At 50.6% G+C, this 21313-nt stretch overlaps 2 protein-coding genes across 2 annotated transcripts in view; both read right to left on the bottom strand.

The window, feature by feature from the left end:
- The window catches only part of TMEM87B (transmembrane protein 87B), a gene marked incomplete at both ends in the record, with an annotated part of 41769 nt that extends 29281 nt beyond the window's left edge, over nt 1-12488 (bottom strand). Inside the window, 4 exons of the mRNA XM_080711445.1 lie at nt 1518-1725; nt 9440-9518; nt 10707-10771; nt 12388-12488. Coding sequence (XP_080567571.1) covers nt 1518-1725; nt 9440-9518; nt 10707-10771; nt 12388-12488 — 453 coding nt within the window. The remainder of the gene's footprint in view (nt 1-1517; nt 1726-9439; nt 9519-10706; nt 10772-12387) is intronic.
- A 59-nt stretch (nt 12489-12547) lies between these two features.
- MERTK (MER proto-oncogene, tyrosine kinase) overlaps nt 12548-21313 on the bottom strand; it is a gene marked incomplete at both ends in the record, with an annotated part of 83704 nt that continues 74938 nt past the window's right edge. The window contains 3 exons of the mRNA XM_080711446.1: nt 12548-13064; nt 18201-18337; nt 19694-19853. Of these exons, the coding sequence (XP_080567572.1) occupies nt 12548-13064; nt 18201-18337; nt 19694-19853 (814 nt within the window). The remainder of the gene's footprint in view (nt 13065-18200; nt 18338-19693; nt 19854-21313) is intronic.

The raw sequence follows: 21313 nt of genomic DNA on the forward strand, positions 1-21313 counted from the left end.
AGGGGAAAATAATCAGCCCGCTTTCTGCAAAGGAGGGCTTCACAGACCACTGCCAGGCAGCTTGACTAAACCATGCGGTGCCTAAGAAACTTCTCTTCTCCATGCAGCAAAGTCATTCACCCCCTTGGATTCTTACCCTCCAAAGTACACATGGCAAAGATCTTTACAGATATGACCAAATAAACCCACAGTCAGCATGGAGCTGATTCTTAGTTTAGCTTTTAAGCTTTTATTTTATTTTGGGGGGTGCCACCCAGAAGCTTTCTACCTCTGAGCTATACTCCCAGACCTATTTTATATTTTATTTGGAACCAGGGTCTCACTAAGTAGCTGAGGCTGGTTTTGCACCTGTGCCATCCTCCCGAGTCAGCCTGCCAAGCGCAGGGATTACAGGCGTGCGCCACCACGCCCGGCTTAAACTTTTATTCTTAGTTTATCATTTACTTAGCACATTCTCTACAGAAGCAGGAAGTCGAACTGCACTTTCTTTTTTTTTTTAAACTGGAGATTAAACCCAAGGGTATTCAACCTCCAGGCCACAACTCCAGCCCTATTTTCTTTTCATTTGGAAACAGGGTCTTGTTAAATTGCTGACAGTCTAAGTTGCTGAGGTTGTCCTCCAATTTTCGATCCTCCTGTCTCAGCCTCCCAAGACCACCAGTATGCACCACCATGCTCGTAAATTCCGCTTTTTACTATTCAGAGAAATTCAATAGTAGAGATGTGCACAATCAAATGAATCCCGGAAGAAATGGCTGTACTGAGCCCGACGGTGCAGGGAGGTACCCACATCTGTTCCTCTGTGTAACTTTGGCACTGTAAGAAGTTAAATCTCTTTTCGATTGAGGAAATAAAAATAAAAATGTCAGCCGGGCGTGGTGGCCACGCTTGTAATATCAGAATCTGGGAGGCTGAGACAAAAAGATCGCGGCTTGCAGACAGCCTCAGCTACTTAGGCCCTCTGCAACTCGGTGAATCCCTGTTTCAAAGAAAAAATAGGGCTGGGGGTGTAGCTTGGAGGTAGAATGCCTGGGGTTCCATCTCCAGTACTGCAAAAAATAAATGAATAAAAATGATATCTTTAGAACGGGGACATCATTCTGATGCATGGGGAAAACACTCGACCCAAAGAGAGCCGAGTGAGTCATCTGACCCGGGGAAAAGGCGATAGTGTCTCTCTCCCGACTTCCTGTCTGTCTTCTGCTAGACTTTCCATAACTCCACCCGGGCTTTCCTCCCGACCATCTCCGCCGACTACAGGGCGCCGAGTCCTCCGAGGGCCCGGCGAGGAGGTTCCCGCCACCCAACCTCCGGCCTGACCTTTCAGTGCTTGCTGCTTAATGACAGACGCCGCCCCGCCCGCTCCCGAGCTGGGACCGAGCCTGGAGCAGCGCGGCCGGCGGAGGGAGCCGGCCCGGCCCGGCCCCGCGGGGGCAGAGGCCGGCGGACACAGCGTGGCGCCCGCGGCGGGCTCAGGCCCCGGGACCGCCGGGCGCGCGCAGGCCGAGGCCACTTACGTGGTCCACCGTCTGCGTCCAGAGCCCGAGCTCGGGGACGGCGCCCACGGCCGCCGGCGCGCAGCTCAGCAGGCAGAGCGCGACCAGGCGGGCGGCCATCTTGACGCGGCCGGCGCTCCCGCGCGCCCGCGCGCCTGCGCAGCTCCGCCCGCCGGCGAGGGAGAGCCGGCCGCGGACGGGAGGCGGGCGGGGGCGGGGCGGGCCGGCGCTGGGGGCGGGGCCTGAACAGCTGGGATCGCCAGGGCGGGGGCGGGGCCCGGAGGGCTGGGATTGGCCGGGGCGGGGCGGGGCGGAGCCTGGAGGGCGGGGAGGGGGCGGAGCCTGGAGAGCTGGGATTGGCCGGGACGGGGGAGGGGCGGGGCCTGGAGAGCTGGGATTGGCCAGGGCTGGGATTGGCCGGGACGGGGGGAGGGGCGGGGCCTGGAGAGCTGGGATTGGCCGGGGAGGGAGCGGGGCGGAGCCTGGAGGGCGGGGCTGGGCGGGGTCGACATTAGGGGCGAGGCCTGGAGGACAAGGCGGGTTTACTGTGCGAGGCGGGGCTCGAAGGCTGGCCGTGGGCGGGGCCAAGGCGGGGAGGCGGGATTGTGAGGCGGGGCCTGGAGGGCTAACCATAAGTAGGGCCAGAGCGGGGCGGAGTCACAATGTGAGGTGGGGCGGGGCCTAAAGGACTGGCCTTGGGCGGGGCCAGAGAGGAAAGACGGAAGTCGCAACGCAGAGAAGGGGCGGGATCAGCGGGAGGGCGGACCTGCAACGTGGAGGTGTGCGCGTGGGCGGGGCCTGCAGAGAGGCGGGGCCTCGCGTGGGGCGGGATCGCGACGTGGAGGGGAAGTGGAGCCCGCCGGAGGAACCGCGCTGCGCTCCCAGAGTCCGACGGTCAGGGAGGGCTGTGTGGATGGCTGGAGTGCGGCAGCATTTCCTGCACGCTTTGCACGGTCCCTTGTATCCTAACCTGTCAATCTGGGGAAACCACTCTTAAATTCATGGAGAATACTGAGCGTGATGGGCACCTCTGTAATCCCATCCTAGAGAAGCAAAGACAAGATGATCGCGGGTTCTAGACCCTCTTCAGCAATTTAGCGAGGCCTTCTTCCAGAACAAAATAGGGCTGGAGGTGTAGCTTGGAGGTATAATGCCCCCGGGTTCAATCTCCAGTGTTACAAGTAAATAAAATCATAGAAAGCGCTTTGAGGCCAGGCCCAGTTGAACTCAAGGAGCTATGTTGTGAGCGAATTTTCAGAAAAAGTTGCCTGTTTGAAAGCTCAGAGATAGCAGGGCTCGGATTTGTTTACTGTTCACCTTGCCTGGCATTTTTTGTGAAAACCGAGTACATATCTTCTGTGGAAGAGAGCTGGTCCTGGATTAATAATTGTCATTTATGTAAAACAGGATCCAGCCGGGCGTGGTGGCGCACGCTTGTAATCCTAGTATTCAGGAGGCTGAGACAGGAGGATCGCGGTTTGCTGCCAGCCTCAGCTACTTAGTGAGGCCTTTTGCAACTCAGTGAGACCGTTTCAAAATAATGAATCCAAAATAGGGCTGGAGGTGTATCTCTGAGGTAGAATGCCCCTGGGCTCCATCCACAGTACCGCAAAAAAAAAAAAACAAAACAAAACAAAAAAAAAAAAACCCAAAGACAAAAACTTAAAAACCGTCCATTTCTAGCCAGGAAGTCCTCACTGCCTTACCCGATCCTTGTTGGTCTATTATTGAAGACCTGCTGTATACTAGAGGTTACATGTGCTCGCGTGCCCTTCCACGTAAGCAGTACATTCAGTCCATCTGTGTTCGTGAGAATACCCACATCACTAGATCACAAAGGAACATGTACCTGAGATTTAGGAAGTAGGTGAGGTGTCAGACACAGACAAAAGATGACATTTAAGTTGAGCTTTGAAGGAAGAGTTAGGGTGAGCTAACTGTATAAACGTTAAGGATAAGTTAACAGTGGGAATGAGTGGTAGGTTTGAATGTGTTTTATTTTTATTTTTATTTATTATTATTATTTTTTTTACAGAACTGGGCACGGATCCCAGGGGCATTCTACCTCTGAGACACACCTCCAACCCTATTTTGTAATCCTTATTTTGAAACAGGGTCTCACTGAGTTGCAGAGAGCCTCACTAAGTAGCTGAGGCTGACTGCGAATCTGCGATCCTCCTGTCTCAGCCTCCCAAGTACCGGGATTACAAGTGTGCGCCACCGCGCCGCTCAAGATCCTCATTAAAAGTGAAACAATAAAATAAAAAAAAGGAGGGAGGACTGTAGAGGTAGCGTGTAGGTAGAATGGGTTCAATCTCCAGTACCAAAAAGAGAAAAAAGGAAGAAAAACATTTTTTTCGGGAGCACTGAATCATTTGTAGATCAGTAGCCAACTCTCAGCAGCAGGTGGCACTCGCAGGCTGCTTAAGTTTGGTATGAACCCACTTATCCCCTGAAGGTCTTTTCATCTGGTTTCAGCTACTGATTTCAGTCGGGTCACTATATGTGCCTCACGAACTGTTACGTCCCCAGAAAAATTGAGGAAAATGGACACAGGCTCCCATCTTCCTTTTGTTCACCCCCAAGTCCTTCCCCTCCACACCCCCAGACCTATTTTATTGTTTAGAAACAAAGTCTTGCTCAGTTGCTGAGGGCCTCACTAAGTTGCTACGGCTGGCCTTGAACCTGTGACCCCCCTGTCTCAGCTTCCCAAGTACTGGGATTACAAGTGTGTGTCACCATGCTCAGGTATCTTCTTTTTCTTTTGAAACAGGGTCTCACTAAAGTTACCGTGCACGGGGCTGAAACCTACGGCCCTCCGGGTTCAGTGTCTGGAATCACAGGCATGCATCACTGGGCTCCGCTGGTTATTTTTTTAAGCCTTATTTTTTAGAGATTTCCTTTATTAGAAGCAGTCCCTGAAAGAGTAGATTATATGCACACACACACTGGAAGAGGACCCTGTGTGGACAGAAGGAAAAGCCGGCCCTCTACTAGCCAAGGAGAGAGGCCACCAGGAGGAAGCAGCCTGGCCAACACTGTCATCTTGGATTCTAGAACGTAAAGGAATAAACTCCTGTGGTGCGGGCCGCCCAGTGTCGCAGCTAACACAGACAGTGAGCACACGTGACCGTGGGGACGTGGACGATGAGGGCGGCACTGTCAGGGCCTGGAGCACAGGCGGGGACTGAGGGCCCTGCACAAATGCACCTCACAGGGGGAGCTCATGTGACACCTGGAACTTGCTGCAAAGGGATCCAAGAGGGAGAGAAGTGAGGAACACACACACACACACACACACACACACACACACACACACACACGACTGACATTACATTAATCTTGAAAAATTTATTTTGTGATACTGGGGATGGAGCCCAGGGCCGTGCTCATGCAACACAAGTGCTCTCCCACTGAGCTGCGCAGGGTGTCACTAAGTTGCCCGGGCTGGCCTTGAACTTGTGATCCTCCTGCCTCAGTCTCCAGAGTAGCTGCTGGTATTACAGGCCTGTGCTACTCTGCCCGGCTGAGTTGATCATTTTGAAAGCCTGGAGGTAGACACATGTGCAGCCACACAACTCTTCTGCCTATAAGTTTGAAAATGCCCACGATAAGCTGGGTGAGATGGCCCACGCCTGTAATCCTAGTATTTGGGAGGCTGAGACAGGAGAATCACAGGGTCAAGGTCAGCCTCGGCAACTTATCAAGACCTGTTTCAGAATAAATAAATAAAAAGGGCTAAGGGTGTAGCTCAGAGGTAAAATTCTCCTGGGTTCAATCCCCAGTACCAAAAGGATAAAAAATATCTTCAGCAAAAAGCGAGCCAGAAACGACAATCACACTTTGTCCTTAGTATACGTAAGGGATTGCTTCCAGGATCTCTCAAATACCCAAATCTGGGGTGTTCAAGCCCCTAGTCTTTGTGTATAACCTACACATCTCCTCCTGCATATATAGAGTCTCCACATGATTTATATACCCGACACAAACGCATCTCTATAAACAGTTGCTATGCCGCATAGTCTAGGGGCTGATGCCAAGAAAAAAATTCAGTTCATATTCAGTACAGATGCAGTTTTTTCTTTCTGAATATTTCCCACCTCTGGTTGGTTGAATCCATGGATGTGGGACTCATAGATATGGGAGCACTGAGCATCTGCGAGGCGGAAAAGTCAGGAAAAGAATAAAGGGGAATAGTACCCGGAGGAGCTGGGAAGAGTGCCCGCTCTCACCAGCCAAAGTCCTGCTCACTCCACAGGCCATGGGGCAGAATGCGGAAAAGGGCCCTGCCTCAGCAGGAGGGATAATCTACTCTAGGGTAAACAGGGCTTGAATTTCTCACACTTTCCAAGTAACTATGTCCTGGAGCAGAGCTCAAGAATATTTATAGGAATGTAAAAATCTATTATGTGTGCCGGGGGCTGATACAGGTGCACCTCCATTTTCCCTAACTCAGAACTCAGGCAGGAAAAGTGGTGGGCGCCGCTCAAAAACACTGCAAGCTAGCCTGGAGCAATGATGCGCGCCGGCAATCCCAGTACTTGGGAGGCTGAAACAGGAGGATCATAGGTTCGCAGCCAGCCTCAGCAACTTAGTGAGACCCTGCTTCAAAATAAAAAGTAAAACAGGATTGGGCTTGTAGCTCAGAGGTAGAATGCCTCTGACTTCAATTCTCAGTACTGGGAAAGCAAAACAACAACAATAAAAAACTGCAAGGTGACCACAGACCTACAGGCAAAATGCAAGCTCAGCAAAGACCTGAGAAGACACTGAACTCGCCCAGCCTTGAAGAGTATTGAAGAAGCGCCCAGCCCCAAGTTCAGTGCAAAGACTGGGAGAGGCGAGTGGGTCTGGCTTGGCATTTTCTTCTTTCTCTCTTTTAAATTTTTTTTTTGTGTGTATTGGAGATTGAACCCAGGAGTATTCTATCTCTGAGCTATATCTGCATCCCTATTTTTATTCTTTATTTTGAAGCAGAGTCTCACTTAATTGCAAAGGGCCTCACTAAGTAGCTGAGGCTGGCCACGAACCCATGATCCTCCTGTCTCAACATCCCAAGTACTGGGATTACAAGCGTGCGCCACCACGCCCGGCTCTGGAATCTCATTTTAATAAAAGATACTGTACATGAAAATATTCTGAAGTACTGTTCTGTGGACTATAGTTTCTAGAAATAACCATTACTTTAAATGAAAACAAATATTGACACATGCTTTGTAAAGTTAAGTAGAATGGTAGTTTTGCAGCTGTTAGGGCTTTAAAGGAGAGAGAGAAAATAAAAATACAGAAACATCGTGTATTACTAAAATATTCACTAAAGAAAACAAAACTTCCTGTTTTCCCATTTATCACCGAAAGTAACTAGAGAAGTTAAGTTGCTATTGCAGCTGGTTTATTTTGGGGTCTGCCATTTTCCCATCGACTCAGCAGACCTGCATTGGCCAGAGGTCACAGCAGTCTTAACACCGTGAGCAAGGTCGGGCTCAGTCCAGTCTATAAGTTAAGCACGTGGTTTGGCCCATTCCTAAATGTGGGACCTGGAGGAGGAGACTGTCCCCTTGCAGGATGACAGCGTGACACACTTTGTGTCCCCACGCCCAACTGATAAAGTCCGCACTTCTTGTCACAATCCACACATGGGAGGCACACCAAGGGACGTGTGGTAACTAAACCCAGGATCAGACCCGTGGACAGGAAGGACATCGTGGTTCCTGAGCTCAGTAGCCGTGGGAGGCAAAAGATGAGGACATTGGCCTTCATTCTGAGCTCCTCCAGCTGGGTCCATCGCTGGCCACGGTCAAACACTTTCTCTGTGGTAGTAGGGATTGAATTTAGGGGCATTTTACCTCCAAGTAATATCCCCAACCCCTTTAAATTTTTATTTTTTACTTTTTGCAGGTCTGGGAATGGAACCCAGGGGCATTCGACCTCCATGCTACACCCCTTGCCCTATTTTTATTCTTCATTTTGAAACAGGGTCTCACTAATTTACGGAGGGCCTCACTAAGTAGGTGAGGCTTGTCCGTGAACCGCGTTCCTCTGGTCTCAGCCTCCTGAATGCTGGGATTACAAGTGTGCACCACCTTGCTCGGCTCTCTTTTATTTTGAAACAGGCTCTCACTAAGCTGTGGAGGGTCTTGCTAGGTTGCTACAGCCGGCCTCAAACCAATCCTCCTGTTTCAGCCTCCCAAGTACTGAAGTTACAGCCATGTGCTACCACACCTGGTTTCTCTCTCTCTCTCTTTTAAATGAATTCATTTATTTTTGGTGCTGAGACTTGAACTCAGGGCCTCCCACACTCTCTGCCACTGAGCCTTTCTTAGTTTTATCGTGGAGTGAGTCGATGCTGTGTTTGGATAACACAGGGAGAAGATTTGTGGTAGGACCAAGGTTGGAGGGTTTGTGCTGCAGCAGGTACAATGCCTCTAAAGGGGAAAACCCTCCAGCAAGTAGGCAACTCTCCCAAGACCCTGCGCAGCACGTGAGAGAAGGTCTTGTTTTCCCTACTGTACGCTTGAGGGCACTTGGGCTGAGGAAGCCACTTGATGTGCCCAGCACTGTCCAAGGAGACCTGGCAGCATGGACCCCGTCCAGCCCCTGCCTCCGGCCACGTGGCCCTGCTCTCGGGGCAGAACTTTGATTTTTAAAGGAGTTGCTTTGGTTCTTGCTTATCCTCCCACTAAGAAAAGCAAAAAAGAGCTGGTAGGTGGCACAGACTTGTAATCCCCGCGCTTGGGAGGCTGAGACAGGAGGATCGCGCGGGTTCGAAGCCAGCCCCAGCTACTTAGTGAGGCTCTCAGCAATTTAGTGAGACCCTGTTTCCAAATAAAATATAAAAAAGGTCTGGGAGTATAGCCCGGAGGTAGAAAGCCTCTGGGTTCCACCCCCAGTACCACAAAAAAAAAAAAAAGAAGAAAGAAAGAAAAGCAAAAACGAAAGGAAAAAGAGAAAGAAGGAAAGAGAGAGAGAGAATAAGGAAGAAAAAAGAAAGGAGGAGAGTAAGAAGGAAAGGAAGAATGGGAGAAAGGGAGAGAGAGGGAGGGAGGGAGGAAGGAGAGATCTCATCGGGCAGAGTGAGGGTCAACCAGCAGCCCATGAGTCTCTCTGGAATTTGTTTATTTCTTTGTCCTCTTGACCTGGCCAGCCCCGTCCCAGCTCAGCTGAGGACAATGACCCCGCTTGTTTCTTCCTGATTTCTTCCTCCCACTTTTGCCCATAAGAGCCACTTAAAAAAGTTATTCGAGTGATACGACACGGAATAGGAAAAGCTATTTTCGGCTGATGCTAAGAAGATAGTACAGGATGGTCTGGAAATGAATTCTTTCCAAAATTTTAAACATGCAAATGTGGCCAAGAAGAGCCCCGTAGATCCACAGTGCTCAGGTCGATGTAATGAATTAGTTAATCAATCTTAGTACTGGGGCTTGAACTCAGAGAGCGCTACCCCAGCCCTTTATATTTTTTACTTGGAAATAAGATCTTCCTAAGTCACTAAGGTTCTTGCCAAGTTGCTATGACTGGCCTCACACCTGAGACCCTCCTGCCATAGCCTCTAAGTACACAGCAGTGTAAGTCACCTTTAGAGCACCTACCAGTGTTCCTCCCCCTCCCTTCACTGATAAAATGTAATGTGGCTTTTTTTTTTTTTTTTGTATGTGTGTGGTGGTACTGGGGTTCCTGGAAGCCCTTCTACCTCCGGGCTACACTCCCAGACCTATTTTACATTTTTATTTGGAAACAGGGTCTCCTAAGCCAGCGCGCGCGGCTGGCTTCGAACCTGCGCGATCCTCCTGTCTCCGCCTCCCAAGCGCGGGGATTACAAGCGTGCGCCACCACGCCCGGCTTAATGTGGCATTTTTTTTATATAACAACATAGATTCCTTTCAAACCCTCTGGACGTTTTCCGCGTGGATTATTTCACAGTAACAGAGAAGCAGGCGCACCTTGGAGACTGGATGCTTGGATTGGCAGCTGGGGCCAGGAGCTGGGCGTCATCCCTGGATTCTGTGTAGATGCTGACGCCTACTCAGGAGGGTGCACCAGCTCGGCAGCGGGGAGCAGACAGTTCTGAGGATGCCCGTGGCCCCGGGCCTGCCCAGCCACCCCGAGGGCAGCTCTTCAGCTGTGCCAGTCTGCCGCCTATGGTTAGTTGGCCCCTTCCACCTCAGCCTGCCCATCCGTGGAGCCAGGGGAATGGAAGAGCTGCCTGGCAGGGTTGTTATGAAGAGTAAATGCCTGTGCCAGTGCCTGGCACATCGTAAGTGACAACTATGTGCTTATTAAGTAAAATAGAAAGGCGGAGAGGCTCCAGAATACATTCCTACTGTAAGGGCAGCTGGATTCCAACACTGGCTGCAACAGATGTCCTGCTTCAGAGCTGACATTTTGCCTCCTCTCCCTCTCTTTCCCCTGTTAACAAGCAACAGGCTCTTAGCAAGTTACTGACTAAAGAAGTGAAGACCTGGCACCTGGTGCCTGTGAGTCTGAGAAAGAACCAACTCCAGGGGCCTTAGACATGATGGCGTCTCTTCTGACAAGCCCGCGGGGCCCTGAAGAGCGAACTCTTTCAAGGGACTTGATTCCTTTGCTTAGAGAGAATCCAGGATTTGGTTCTGAACTCTTAAGTTCACCAGTTTCTCTGTTTTGCTAGCAAATCAGTAAATTTATTTTTCCTTCTTCCCAAGGCTCGTCTCAAGTCCTTGATTTGGCAAATCGAGGCAGGTACTGGGATTCAGTTACACCACTATGATTGGAATCAGTGTCCCTAAGTGCTCATGTGATAGAGCCTGGGCCTCAGGCTGGCGCTACTGAGGGGTGGCGGAACCTGTGGGAGGCGGGCCTTGTGTCACTGGGGGAGTGTCCACATGGGACTGTGGGACTTCAGCCCGCCCTCTCTCCCTGTTTCCTGGCTGGAGATGTCAGCACTGGCTCCAACATGTGCTTCTGCCATCTTCATCAGAGGCCCAACCAACGGGCCGCCCAATCTTGGATCTGAATCTCCACATTGTGGGTGAAAGAAACCTTTTATCTTCATAGGTTTTCTGCCTCTGGTGTTTTGTTGTAGTGACGCAAAGCCGACCCAACTAGATGCGTGATCCAATGTTCTAAATTCCTGCCCTACTACTGCCTGGATATGAGCCATCAGGAGGTTCTCAGTCACTCAACACCTCAGTGTCCTGGTCCAGGCGCGGCGATGGCACTGATGCCCACGGTATGGATACACCGATTCAGTGGAATAGTTCACAGAGAGTTCGGGGAACACGAGCCAGTGGCAGCTGTTAGGGCGCAGCAGAGCTGGCCTGAGCACTCGGGGGCACTGAGCTCTGCAGCTCATGCCTGTTCCTCTTCTGCTTCCTGCAAGCTCTACCCCCAGCCAGGAAGTGCTTCACCTGACAATCCTCGCCTACTTCATATCTTCCCAATCAGATTGTATTTATCAGAGCTTTATGGTTTTTACCCCCCATGCCTGGACTCTTGGGGTGGTTTTCCCACCTTTCTTATTTTTTGGCGTTGAGGATTAAACCCAGGGATGCTCTACCTTTGAACTATACCTCCAGCTCTTCTTTGTTTTGAAATAGGGTCTTATTAATTTGCTGGGTGTCTCACTAAGTTTCTGAATCTGGCCTTGAGCCTGTGATCCTCCTTGCTCAGTCTCCCAAGTACTGGATTCTAGTTGGCACCACCACGCCCAGCTGGCTTTTCCATATTTCTAGAAAGCAATGGTTAGAAAGGCTGCGGCGAGAGCGAGCCATGCGGGGAATCTCTTTGCAGACGCACCGTGGCTGCCGCGACCAGTCTTCTCAAATCTGGGGCAAGCTCCACGCGTCCTTCCTCATTCATATTTTATTAACAAGTCATATCGGAAAATGAATCAGCTATAAAAATTTTCATTTTGAACAAATCGCTCTTATCAAACACATTTACATAGGCACACTAGATTTCTCATGAAGCCCAGATTCGAAGTCAAACATGGCATTTCATTTTACAAATATTTGTACATCTAATCGTCATAGAAAAGAACTTTCGAAAACAACTTTGAATAGATGTTATCCTTGAGAAATGGCCGAAGCTTACATTTTAAGACCTTCAATATCAGCAAAATAAGTCATCTCTTATTAAAATATATCCTTGTCTCTCACCATATACATATATATATATATATTCTCTTTAAATAAATATATATTATGTATTCTTATTTTTTTGTGGTGCTGGGGATAGAAGCCAGGGCCCCGTGCATGCTAAGCACATGCTCTACACTGCACTACCCCACAGGCCCATTCTGTGTTTATTGCAATGGTGGTACTGGGAATTGAACCCAGGGGCATTCTACCACTGAACTCAGCTCCATCCCTGTTCATTTTTTATTCTAAGGTAGGGTCTTGCTAAGTTGTGTGGCCTAGTCTCAAACTTGTGACCCTCCTGTGTTAGCCTCTTGAGTACTGGGATTACTGGTCGGGCCACTCGGCCTGATGTATGTGTGCGTGTGTGTTACCGGGGAGTGAACTCGGGCATTCTTCCACTGAAATACATCCCCAGCCTTTAAAAAAAAAATACTTTATTTTGAAACACAGTTTTGCTAAATCGTCCAAGCTGGCCTTAAACTTACAATTCTTCTGTCTCAGCCTCTCAGTGGCTGGGATTACAGGTATGTACCACCATGCCCATCCCTATTATGCATTTTATTGTACTTTGGTACTAGACATTGAACTCAGGGGCATTCTACCTCCCAGCAACACACCGCAGCCCTTTATTTATTTATTTATTAAAAATTATTATTATTTTGAAACAGGGCCTTGCTGTGTTGCTGAGGCTGGTCTCAAACTTGCGATCCTCCTGTCTCAGCCTCCAAGTCCCGGGATTACAGGCATGCGCCTCCAAGCCCGGCTGTTACGTATTTTTAATGAAGACTTGCTTGACAACATTCACCGGGTGCTTTGGGGCCACGGAGTTGACCTGGCAAGGAACACAAATACCCCAAACGTTCTGCACCATCGGACCCTCCTATCTCAGGAGAATTCACGCTGCTCTAGCACATCTCCGCTCAGCCCGCCTCACACCAGGACTTCTGAGTCTCTCGAGGAGTCATCGGCAAACAGGAGCTCATCTGGCGTCGGGCTCCCCGAGGGCAGAGTGCTGTGGTGGGACCAGGAGACCCCATTCCTCACAAGTCTGTCCTCCGGTGAAACCCCATTCTTCCCGGCCGTGTCCGTAGCCGCAGGAGGGGCAGAAGCCAGGGCGTCCCACTCCTCGCTGCCCCCGTTGAGGATGTACCTCTCCTCCTCGGGTCTGCCCTCGTGCACTTCCGCCGTGACCACGCTGACCGCAGCCCGCGGGCTGCAGGACGCAATGATGGAGTCCGGATCGATGTCCATGTCCAGCCGAGCCAGCGGTGGCCCCTCGGCCGGGCCCTCGCCGCTCTCCAGCAGCTGGGTGTTGATGTAGATGACGTCTGCTTTGTCCTGAACCTCGGGCAAGCTCTCTAAGAGCTTTTCCAGCTGTAGCCGCAACACCGAAAAGGTGGGTCGGTCCAGGGGGTCAGCAGTCCAGCAAGAGAACATGATGTCGTACCTGATAGCGACACAGAGAGAATCAGCTCCAGGCACAGCGGCAGGGCCTGGCGCCACCCAGCCCTCTGTCGTCGTCTGCTCTCTGATCTCACCACATTTTAATTGGCATTCACTGTGGTTTTTGTATCTTGGGATTGATCCAGGGTCATTAGGCGAAAGTGACCCGAATTTAAATCATCTGAGGCTCAAAGCCCGGTGTGATGGCAATGCTTGTAATCCTAGTACTTGGGAGGCTGCGACAGGAGGATCGCAGGTTTAAGGACAACCTCAGCAAGTAGTGAGACTCTCATCAACCTAAGGAGACCCTGTTTGTAAGTAAAACTAAATACTATTAATAGGGCTGGGGGTGTAGCTCGGAGGTGAAATGCCCCTGGGTTCATCCCCAGTACCATAAACACACAAAAATCATCTGATGCCAGCAGTAGAGTACTGGCATCTCAGGAACAGAAATATGGAGCGCCATATTTCCCTTTAATCTTTTGGCCAATCCTGTTAATCCACGGCCCCTCACACACAACAGACAGATCTCATTTGGATGGCCACATCGCAACATCTTTTCTTTCTTTTTTTTTTTCAGTTCTGGGGATGGAACCGAGGGATATTTTACCTCCGAGCTACACCCCCTGCCCTATTTATTATTCTTTACTTTTTGAAACCGGGTCTCACTGAGTTGCAGAGGGCCTCACTAAGTAGCTGAGGCTGGCCGCGAACCGCGATCCTCCGGTCTCAGCCTCCCGAACGCTGGATCACCAGCGTGCCTGCTGCCCCGGCTTCTCCTCCCACCTTTCTTTCTCTTGGTCTCCCTCCTCTTTATCTGAAGTCCCGCTTGTTGCCTCTTTTTCTCTAGGTTCCACATACGAGAGAAAACGTAGACCCTTGACTTTCTGAAACAGACTGCCCTCGTTTAGCATGTTTTCTCCTTCCATCTATGTTCTTGCAAAGGACATAATTTTGTCCTTCTTTAGAGCAGAGTTAAATTCCATCGTGGGTATATACCATCTGTTCATTATTCATTCATTTCTCTCATTTTTTTTTTTTTTTTGGTGGTACTGGGGTTCCTGGGAGCCCTTCTACCTCCAGGCTACACTCCCACAGCTATTTTTTATATTTTATTTGGAGACAGGTTCTCTTAAGCCAGCGCGGCTGTCCTGGAACCTGCGTGATCCTCCTGTCTCCGCCTCCCGAGCGCGGGGATGACAAGCGTGCCCACCGCGCCCGGCGTGTAATTCATTCATCTCTTGACACACACCGAGGTTGGTTCCATAATTTGGCTGCTGTGAACTGGGCTGCTATAAAATGGCTTTACGTGTATTCTGACTTTAATTGGCTTGCAAAGAGACTGAGGAGTGGAGGAGCTGGTCATACGGTGGTTCTGTTCCTCGTTTTTTATTTTATTTTTGAGGTTTTCCTGGTACAAATTAATCTGCACGACTCCCTACTTCTCCACAGAGGCTGACTGTTTGCAGCTGAGATGAGCATTGAGCTTGAGGAATTCAGTCCTTGGGACATAATGTCCTTTTCATGAATTCATCAAGGGGCTCTTGCTATTAGTTCTGTCTTTTACTCCTGTGTCTTAGGGAAAAGCATTTAAATAATCTTATCAGCCAGGCGTGGTGGCGCACACTTGTGATCCCAGCACATGGGAGGCTGAGAGAGGAGGATGGCGGTTTGCAGCCAGCCTCAGCTGCTTGGTGAGGCCCTTTGCAACTCAGTGAGACCCTGTTTCAAAATAAAGAATAAAAAAATAGGTCTGGGCTTGCAGCTCAGAGGTAGAATGCCCCTGGGTTCCATCCCCAGTACCCCCCCCCCCACACACACACACCAGAAAAGGAAGCAGAGTGGCCTCTTTGAGGGGCGCTATGCCAGCCCGCATCCAGATGTGCAAACCTGGGAAGGAGGCTGGTCTGGGGAGCCCGCAGGCGCGTGGGACGGCGGCCCATCCGCGACTGTCTGACTCCCAGCCACACGCGGGCAGGCAGGCAGGCGCTGACTCTGCAGCTCTGCCAACCCCAAAGCCTCAAAGAAAATGACTCAGCAGCCTGCCACGCTGAGCCCGTGTGAAACATCTAAAACAAACCACAATGGGGCTCAGCTCAGGCCGTGCCGAGCCGAGACTCACACCAGCGACCGCAGTGCGCCGCCGTAGGGAAAGCCCAGGAAGAAACCGCAAGGCCGCCGTTCCCGGTCCACACTGCCGGATCGGATCGGAAGGCTCCTCATTCTCAGAAACAGCGTTTCATCAGCACGGCCCTTTTTACAATTTATGTGCTTTTGCGATACTGGGGATAGAACCCAGGGGCATTCTACCTCTGAGCTACACCCCCAGCTCTATTTTTTTTTTTTTTTTTTGGTGGTACTGGGGGTGGAACCCAGGGGCATTTCTACCTCTGGGCTACACTCCCAGACCTATTTTATACTTTATTTGGAAACAGGGTCTCACTAAGTAGCTGAGGCTGGCTTCGAACCTGTGCGATCCTCCTGTCTCAGCCTCCCAAGCGCTGGAATTACAAGCGTGCGCCACCGCGTCTGGCTTTTTTTTTTTTTAACTTTTTATTTTGAAACAGGGTCTCACTGAGTTGTAAAGGGCCTCACTAAGTAGCTGAGGCTGTCCACGAACCGTGATCCCGTTGTCTCAGCCTCCCGAATGCTGGGACTACAAGCGTGCGCCACCATGTCTGGCTCCCTGTTTTTTAATTCTTTAATTTGAAACAGGGTCTCACCGCCGGGCGTGGTGGGCACGCTTGTCATCCCCGCGCTTGGGAGGCGGAGACAGGAGGATCGCGCAGGTTCGAAGCCAGCCTCAGCTACTTAGTGAGGCTCTCGGCAACTTAGTGAGACCCTGTTTCCAAATAAAATAGGTCTGGGAGTGTAGCCCGGAGGTAGAAAGCCTCTGGGTTCCACCCTCAGTACCACCAAAAAAAAAAAAAAAAGAAAAAAAAGAAATAGGGTCTCACTGAGTTGTAGAGTGTCTCACTAGGTACTTGGGGCTGGCTACAAATCTGTGATCTTCCTGTCTCAGCCCCTAAGTACTGGGATTATAAGTGTGCGCCACCACATCTGGCTAAATCGGCCCTTTTTTGGGGGGGGGTGGTGGTACTGAGGTTCCTAGAAACCCTTCTACCTCTGGGCTACACTCCCAGACCTATTTTTATATTTTTATTTGGAAACAGGGTCTCTTAAGCCAGAGAGGCTGGCTTTGAACCTGTACGGTAATCCTGTCTCCACCTCCTAAACGCAGGGATTACAAACCTGCGCCACCATGCCCGGACTTAAATTGGCCCTTTTTAAAACTACCATAAACCAGGTGCGGTGGCACTTGCCTACAATCCCAGCACTTGCAAAGCTGAGATAAGAATCACAAGTTCAAGGCCAGCCTGGGCAATTTCGCAAGACCTTGTCTCAAAAATAAGAAAAGGAGGCCAGGCATGGTGGTGCATGCTTCTAATCCTAGCATTTGGGAGGCGGAGGCAGGAGGATCACAGTTTGTGGCCAGCCTCAGCTACTTTGTGAGGCCCTTTGCAACTCAGTGAAGCCCTGTTTGAAAATAAGGAATAAAAATATAGGGCTGGGGGTGTAGCTTTCAGGTAGAATGTTCCTGGGTTCAATCTCCAGTACTGAAAGAAAGAAAAGAAAAGAAAAGAAAAGAAAAGAAAAGAAAAGAAAAGGGCTGGGGATGTAGCTCACTGGTAGAAAGCCCCTGGGCTCATTGGGGATTTTACCAAAACAGAGAGAAACAGAAAAACGACCATGAAACCCTAGAACTAATTTAATTAGGACTTCAGGAGTTTGAAAGGGATTCCCAGTGTTTGTTTCTGATTAGAGCTAGACATCTTCACCTGCAGTACCAGCGTGACCAGCCTGGCGGTCACAGTGGTCAGCTGGGATGGACAGTTCTTCTCTCTGGCTCGGGCAGGGCCTGGCCGGCTGCCCGCACTGAGCCGCGCCTCTCTACCAAGGGAGGGTGGGTCTGGGGTGCCGCACATGCTCACGGGCACCCTACCGGGTCCCAGGACAGAGCCAGCGCAGGCCAGGGTCCTGAAATGTCCCTGCTGAACATGGTGGGGACGTGCCCTCCAAGCCCGTGGCCCCCACTGCACAGAGCGGAAGCTCACCGCAGGAAGCACAGGAAGTTTCAATCGCCAGGGTACACGAAGCATCACAGGTTGTTATTTTGAAAAGGACAGCATGGTGCTACTAATAATTAGCATTATTATCTGAGCACTTCCTTGTGTGCCTCCTACAGCAAAATCCTTCCTTCCTTCCTTCCTTCCTTCCTTCCTTCCTCTCTTCCTTTCTGCACTGGGGATTAAACCAGAGCCATTCTACCGCTGAGCTACAGCCCTAGCCGTATTTTATTTTTTGTTTTAAAACAAGGTCTTGCTAAGTGGTGAGGGTCTTGCTAAGTTGCTGAGGCTGGCTTAGAACCTGTGATTCTCCCGTCTCAGCCTCCCAAGTACTGGTGTTACTGAAGAGTCTATAAACGTGATTGGCGGGTCTGAAGTGATGTATAAAAAGAGACGGGGAACCAGACCCACAAAGGGTAGGGAGTCATCCCAGCACCAAAGCACTCTGAAGCAAACCCGTGAGCGAGCGAGTGTGTGTGTGTGTGTGTGTGTGTGTGTGTGTGTGTGTGTGTGTGTGTGAGATACTGGGGACTGAACCCAGGGCAAGCTACCTCTGAGCTATACCTTTAGCTCTATTTTATTTTTATTTTGAAACAGGGTCTTACTAGGTTGATGAGAGTCTCACTACTTGCAATCCTCCTATCTCAGCCTCCCAAGTACTGGGATTATAAGTGTGCGCCACCACGCCCCGCGAGTAAAGCTATTTTTGATAGGATCTACTTCTGGGAGGTGCTTAAGCAGTCTGGAAACACATGCTGTTGCCTGGTCTTGGGTTTTCATCGACTGATGCCGAGACCATTTGGACGGGCGAGCCCCGGCGGGCTCACTAGTGATTTGCGTACACCATCTCCCACACAGGAATGGCTGCTGGCCAGAGACATCTGCGGCTGCACCTGTCCCTCTGCACACGCCCACGTGGCCAACAGCAGCCCCCCCCACCCCTCGCTGCTCGCCCAGGTGTTTGCAGAGCAGCGCCCTGTGCAGATCGGCCGGGGCACGGGAGGCTCACTCACAGCTCGTCCAGGCAGTCCTCGGGCTGCTTCAGCCTGTGGCCGTGAAGGAGGTAGTCGTACATCTCGTGGTTCTGCACCCCGGGGTAGGGCGTCATCCCCCGCGTGGCGATTTCCCACATGGTCACACCAAATGCCCACTGAGAACAAAGCGGTGACACGTCAGGGCGGGGGCTCCCCACAGAGGCTCAATGGGCTGCTTCATCGGGAAAGGTCACTTCCTTCAAGAGCCCCGGCCACCAGGCACAAAGCTGCCGATTATGTCTGAGACCCACTGCTCCCCTAACACGGCGGCCGCGGGGCGCAGCTCCCCGTTTTTATGAAAATGGTTCTGGGACATTTGCAAAGGCAGATGTGGCCTCTTCTTGGGTCAACACTGCTCAGTCCTCTGCTCTGCTGTCATGAAGTAAACTCTCCCCAACCAGGGGTAAAGAGTGGAATTCATTACTGCTGGGCATGGTGGTGGCTCAAGCCTTTAGTCCTATGACTTGGAAGGCTGAGACAGGAGGGTGGCTTTTTTTTTTTTTTTTTTTTTTCCGGTATTGGGGATGGAACCCAAGGGCCTTCTACCTCCGACCTATACCTCCAGCTCTATTTCTTATTCTTTATTTTGAAACAGGGTCTTACTGAGTTGCAGAGGGCCTCACTATGTAGTTGAGGCTGTCCGTGAACCGTGATCCTCCTGCCTCAGCCTCCCGAATGCTGGGATTACAGGTGTGCGCCACCACGCCCGGCTGAAGATGGCTTTTTCTGTGTGTGGTACTGGGGTTTAATATAGGGGCACTGTACCACTGAGGGTGGCTCTCAGCCCTATTTTATTTTTTAGTTTGAAACAGAGTCTTGATAAACTGCCAAGGCTGGCCTGGAGCCTGCCACCTGCCTAGCTCAGCCTCCTAAGTACTGGGATTACAGGTGTGCGCCACCACACCCATCTACACAATCCTTTTTATGTTGCGAATTGGTTCCAAAGAGCCCCTGCGTGAACTCGTTCAATTTAACACACATATAAAAGACCTTAGTCATGGGCACTAAGTCAGTGCTTTGTACCAAAGAAAAACGGGGGTCAGTGGGGTTCTGTGCAGGTCACAGGTCTTCCAAATGTCAGGGTACTTCACCAGAATCTACTGCCTGCCTGAACTAAAGTATCCAGTAAGAAACGAAGGAGAGGTCTGAGCACGCTCCCAATCCTTGGTTTATCGAAGAGTAAAGCTTCAGCTTTACTATTACACTTGTAATCCTAGCACTTGGGAGGCCTACACAGGAGGGTGGCTAATCTGAGGCTAGTGCACGGTGACTTAGACTTAGATGTTTTGAAATAAACACAAAAAGGAAAAAGTCTGAGGGTATAGTTTGGAGGCAGAATTCCCCTGGATTCAATCCCTAGTACCGTAAAATAAAGAAAGACAGAGTAAACGGTCTTGGGGCGGCAGCCTCCGTCGTTACTTTCAGCGCGCCTGGTCTCTGCACTGGAGACCTGAGTCGTGCTGGGTACGCACCACGTCGCTTTTGCTGGTGTAGACGCGGTCTGCGAGGCTCTCTATGGCGATCCACTTGACGGGCATCTTAGCAATACGGCCTTGGCGGTAGTAATCCCCGCTGTAGATCTTCTTGGAGAGGCCAAAGTCGGCCACGCAGACCGTCATGTCATCCCGCAACCTACGGAGAGCAAGTTCACGTCCTCAGCCCCGGTGGGCGCATCCCCTCTCGCCCCACGTCTGCATCCCGGTGGCAGAAAAACGTTCGTAAGTGGCTGCAGAAGACATGGACCCCGCAGGCTGAGTGTGTGTGTGTCAGGCGGGCGGCCTCGGGCCCAAAGGCAGAGCAAGGGCGGTGTGGGGCAGAAAAGCTCCTGGTTTGCATCACTCTGGCCTGGCAGAAATGGCAGGAGTGGTGGCGCAGAACCTGGGCCCTCTGGTGGACTGACCTAGTTCCCCCCAGTAACCACCTTGCCTGGGTTTGTGGACTAAGGTCTAAGCACCCTGGCAGGCTGGGAGAAGAGGGATGCACCAGTGGCAAGGGGGTGATGCTATATTTCTTGCTACGGGGGCCAGCTGGGTGCTTGAGGGATGAACTGGAAAATTAAAGGGACCCGATGACATTGTACTCAAGCCAATAAAATAAGTCCTAGGTAAGGGAGGGAGAGAAGAGAGAAGGAATGGAGGTGGGGAGAGGAGGAGGGGATGGGAGGGAGTTGACCAACTTTCCTTTGTTTGCCCGATACTATCTTCTGTTGTTTTGGTACTAAGGGTTAACTCAGAAGGGTTCTAAATCTGAGGCACACCTCCAGCCCTTTTTATTTTTATTATTATTTCTTTGAAACAGGGTATCATTTTGTTGCAGGTGGCCTTGCTAATTGCTGAGGCTAACCCCAAACCTGCCATCCACCTGTCTCAGCCTCTCAAGTACTGGGATTACAGGTGTGCACCACAACCACGATATTGTTTTTATTTTTTAATTTTTTATTTTTGTGGTACTGGGGGTGGAACCCAGAGGCTTTCTATCTCTGGGCTATACTCCCAGACCTATTTCTTATATTTTATTTGGAAACAGGCTCTCACTAAGTTGCTCAGGGCCTCACTAAGTAGCTGAAACTGGCTTTGAACCTGTGCGATCCTCCTGCCTCAGCCTCCCAAGCGCTGGGATTACAAGCGTGCGCCACCACGCCCGGCCACGATAGTGTTTTTAAAAAGAAAAGCCCCACATCTTGGGAAAATCTCTCAGTCCAGGGCAAACTGGACAGTTGGTCATTCTACCTGGTAGGAAAAACATGAAGGAAATATTTTTAAAAATTAAATTTTATGATTCTCCCTCCATGGTAGAAAAAGTTTGTTTTTTTTTTTTTTTTTTTTGGTGGTATTGGAGATGGAACCCAGGGACATTCTATCTCCAAGCTGCACCCCCAGTCCTATTTTTTTTGTTCTTTATTTTGAAACAGGGTCTCACTGAGTTGCAAAGAGCCTCTCTAAGTAGCTGAGGCTGTCTGTGAACCCCAATCCTCCAATGCTGGGATTACAAGCGTGCGCCAACATGCCACATTTCTGACCAAAAAAACAAACAACAACAACATACTTAAAAGTCACTCCAACTTCTTGCAATCGCATACTTAAAATGAAGAA

Source organism: Muscardinus avellanarius, assembly GCF_963383645.1.
Source record: "Muscardinus avellanarius genome assembly, chromosome: 15".
NCBI lineage: Eukaryota > Metazoa > Chordata > Mammalia > Rodentia > Gliridae > Muscardinus > Muscardinus avellanarius.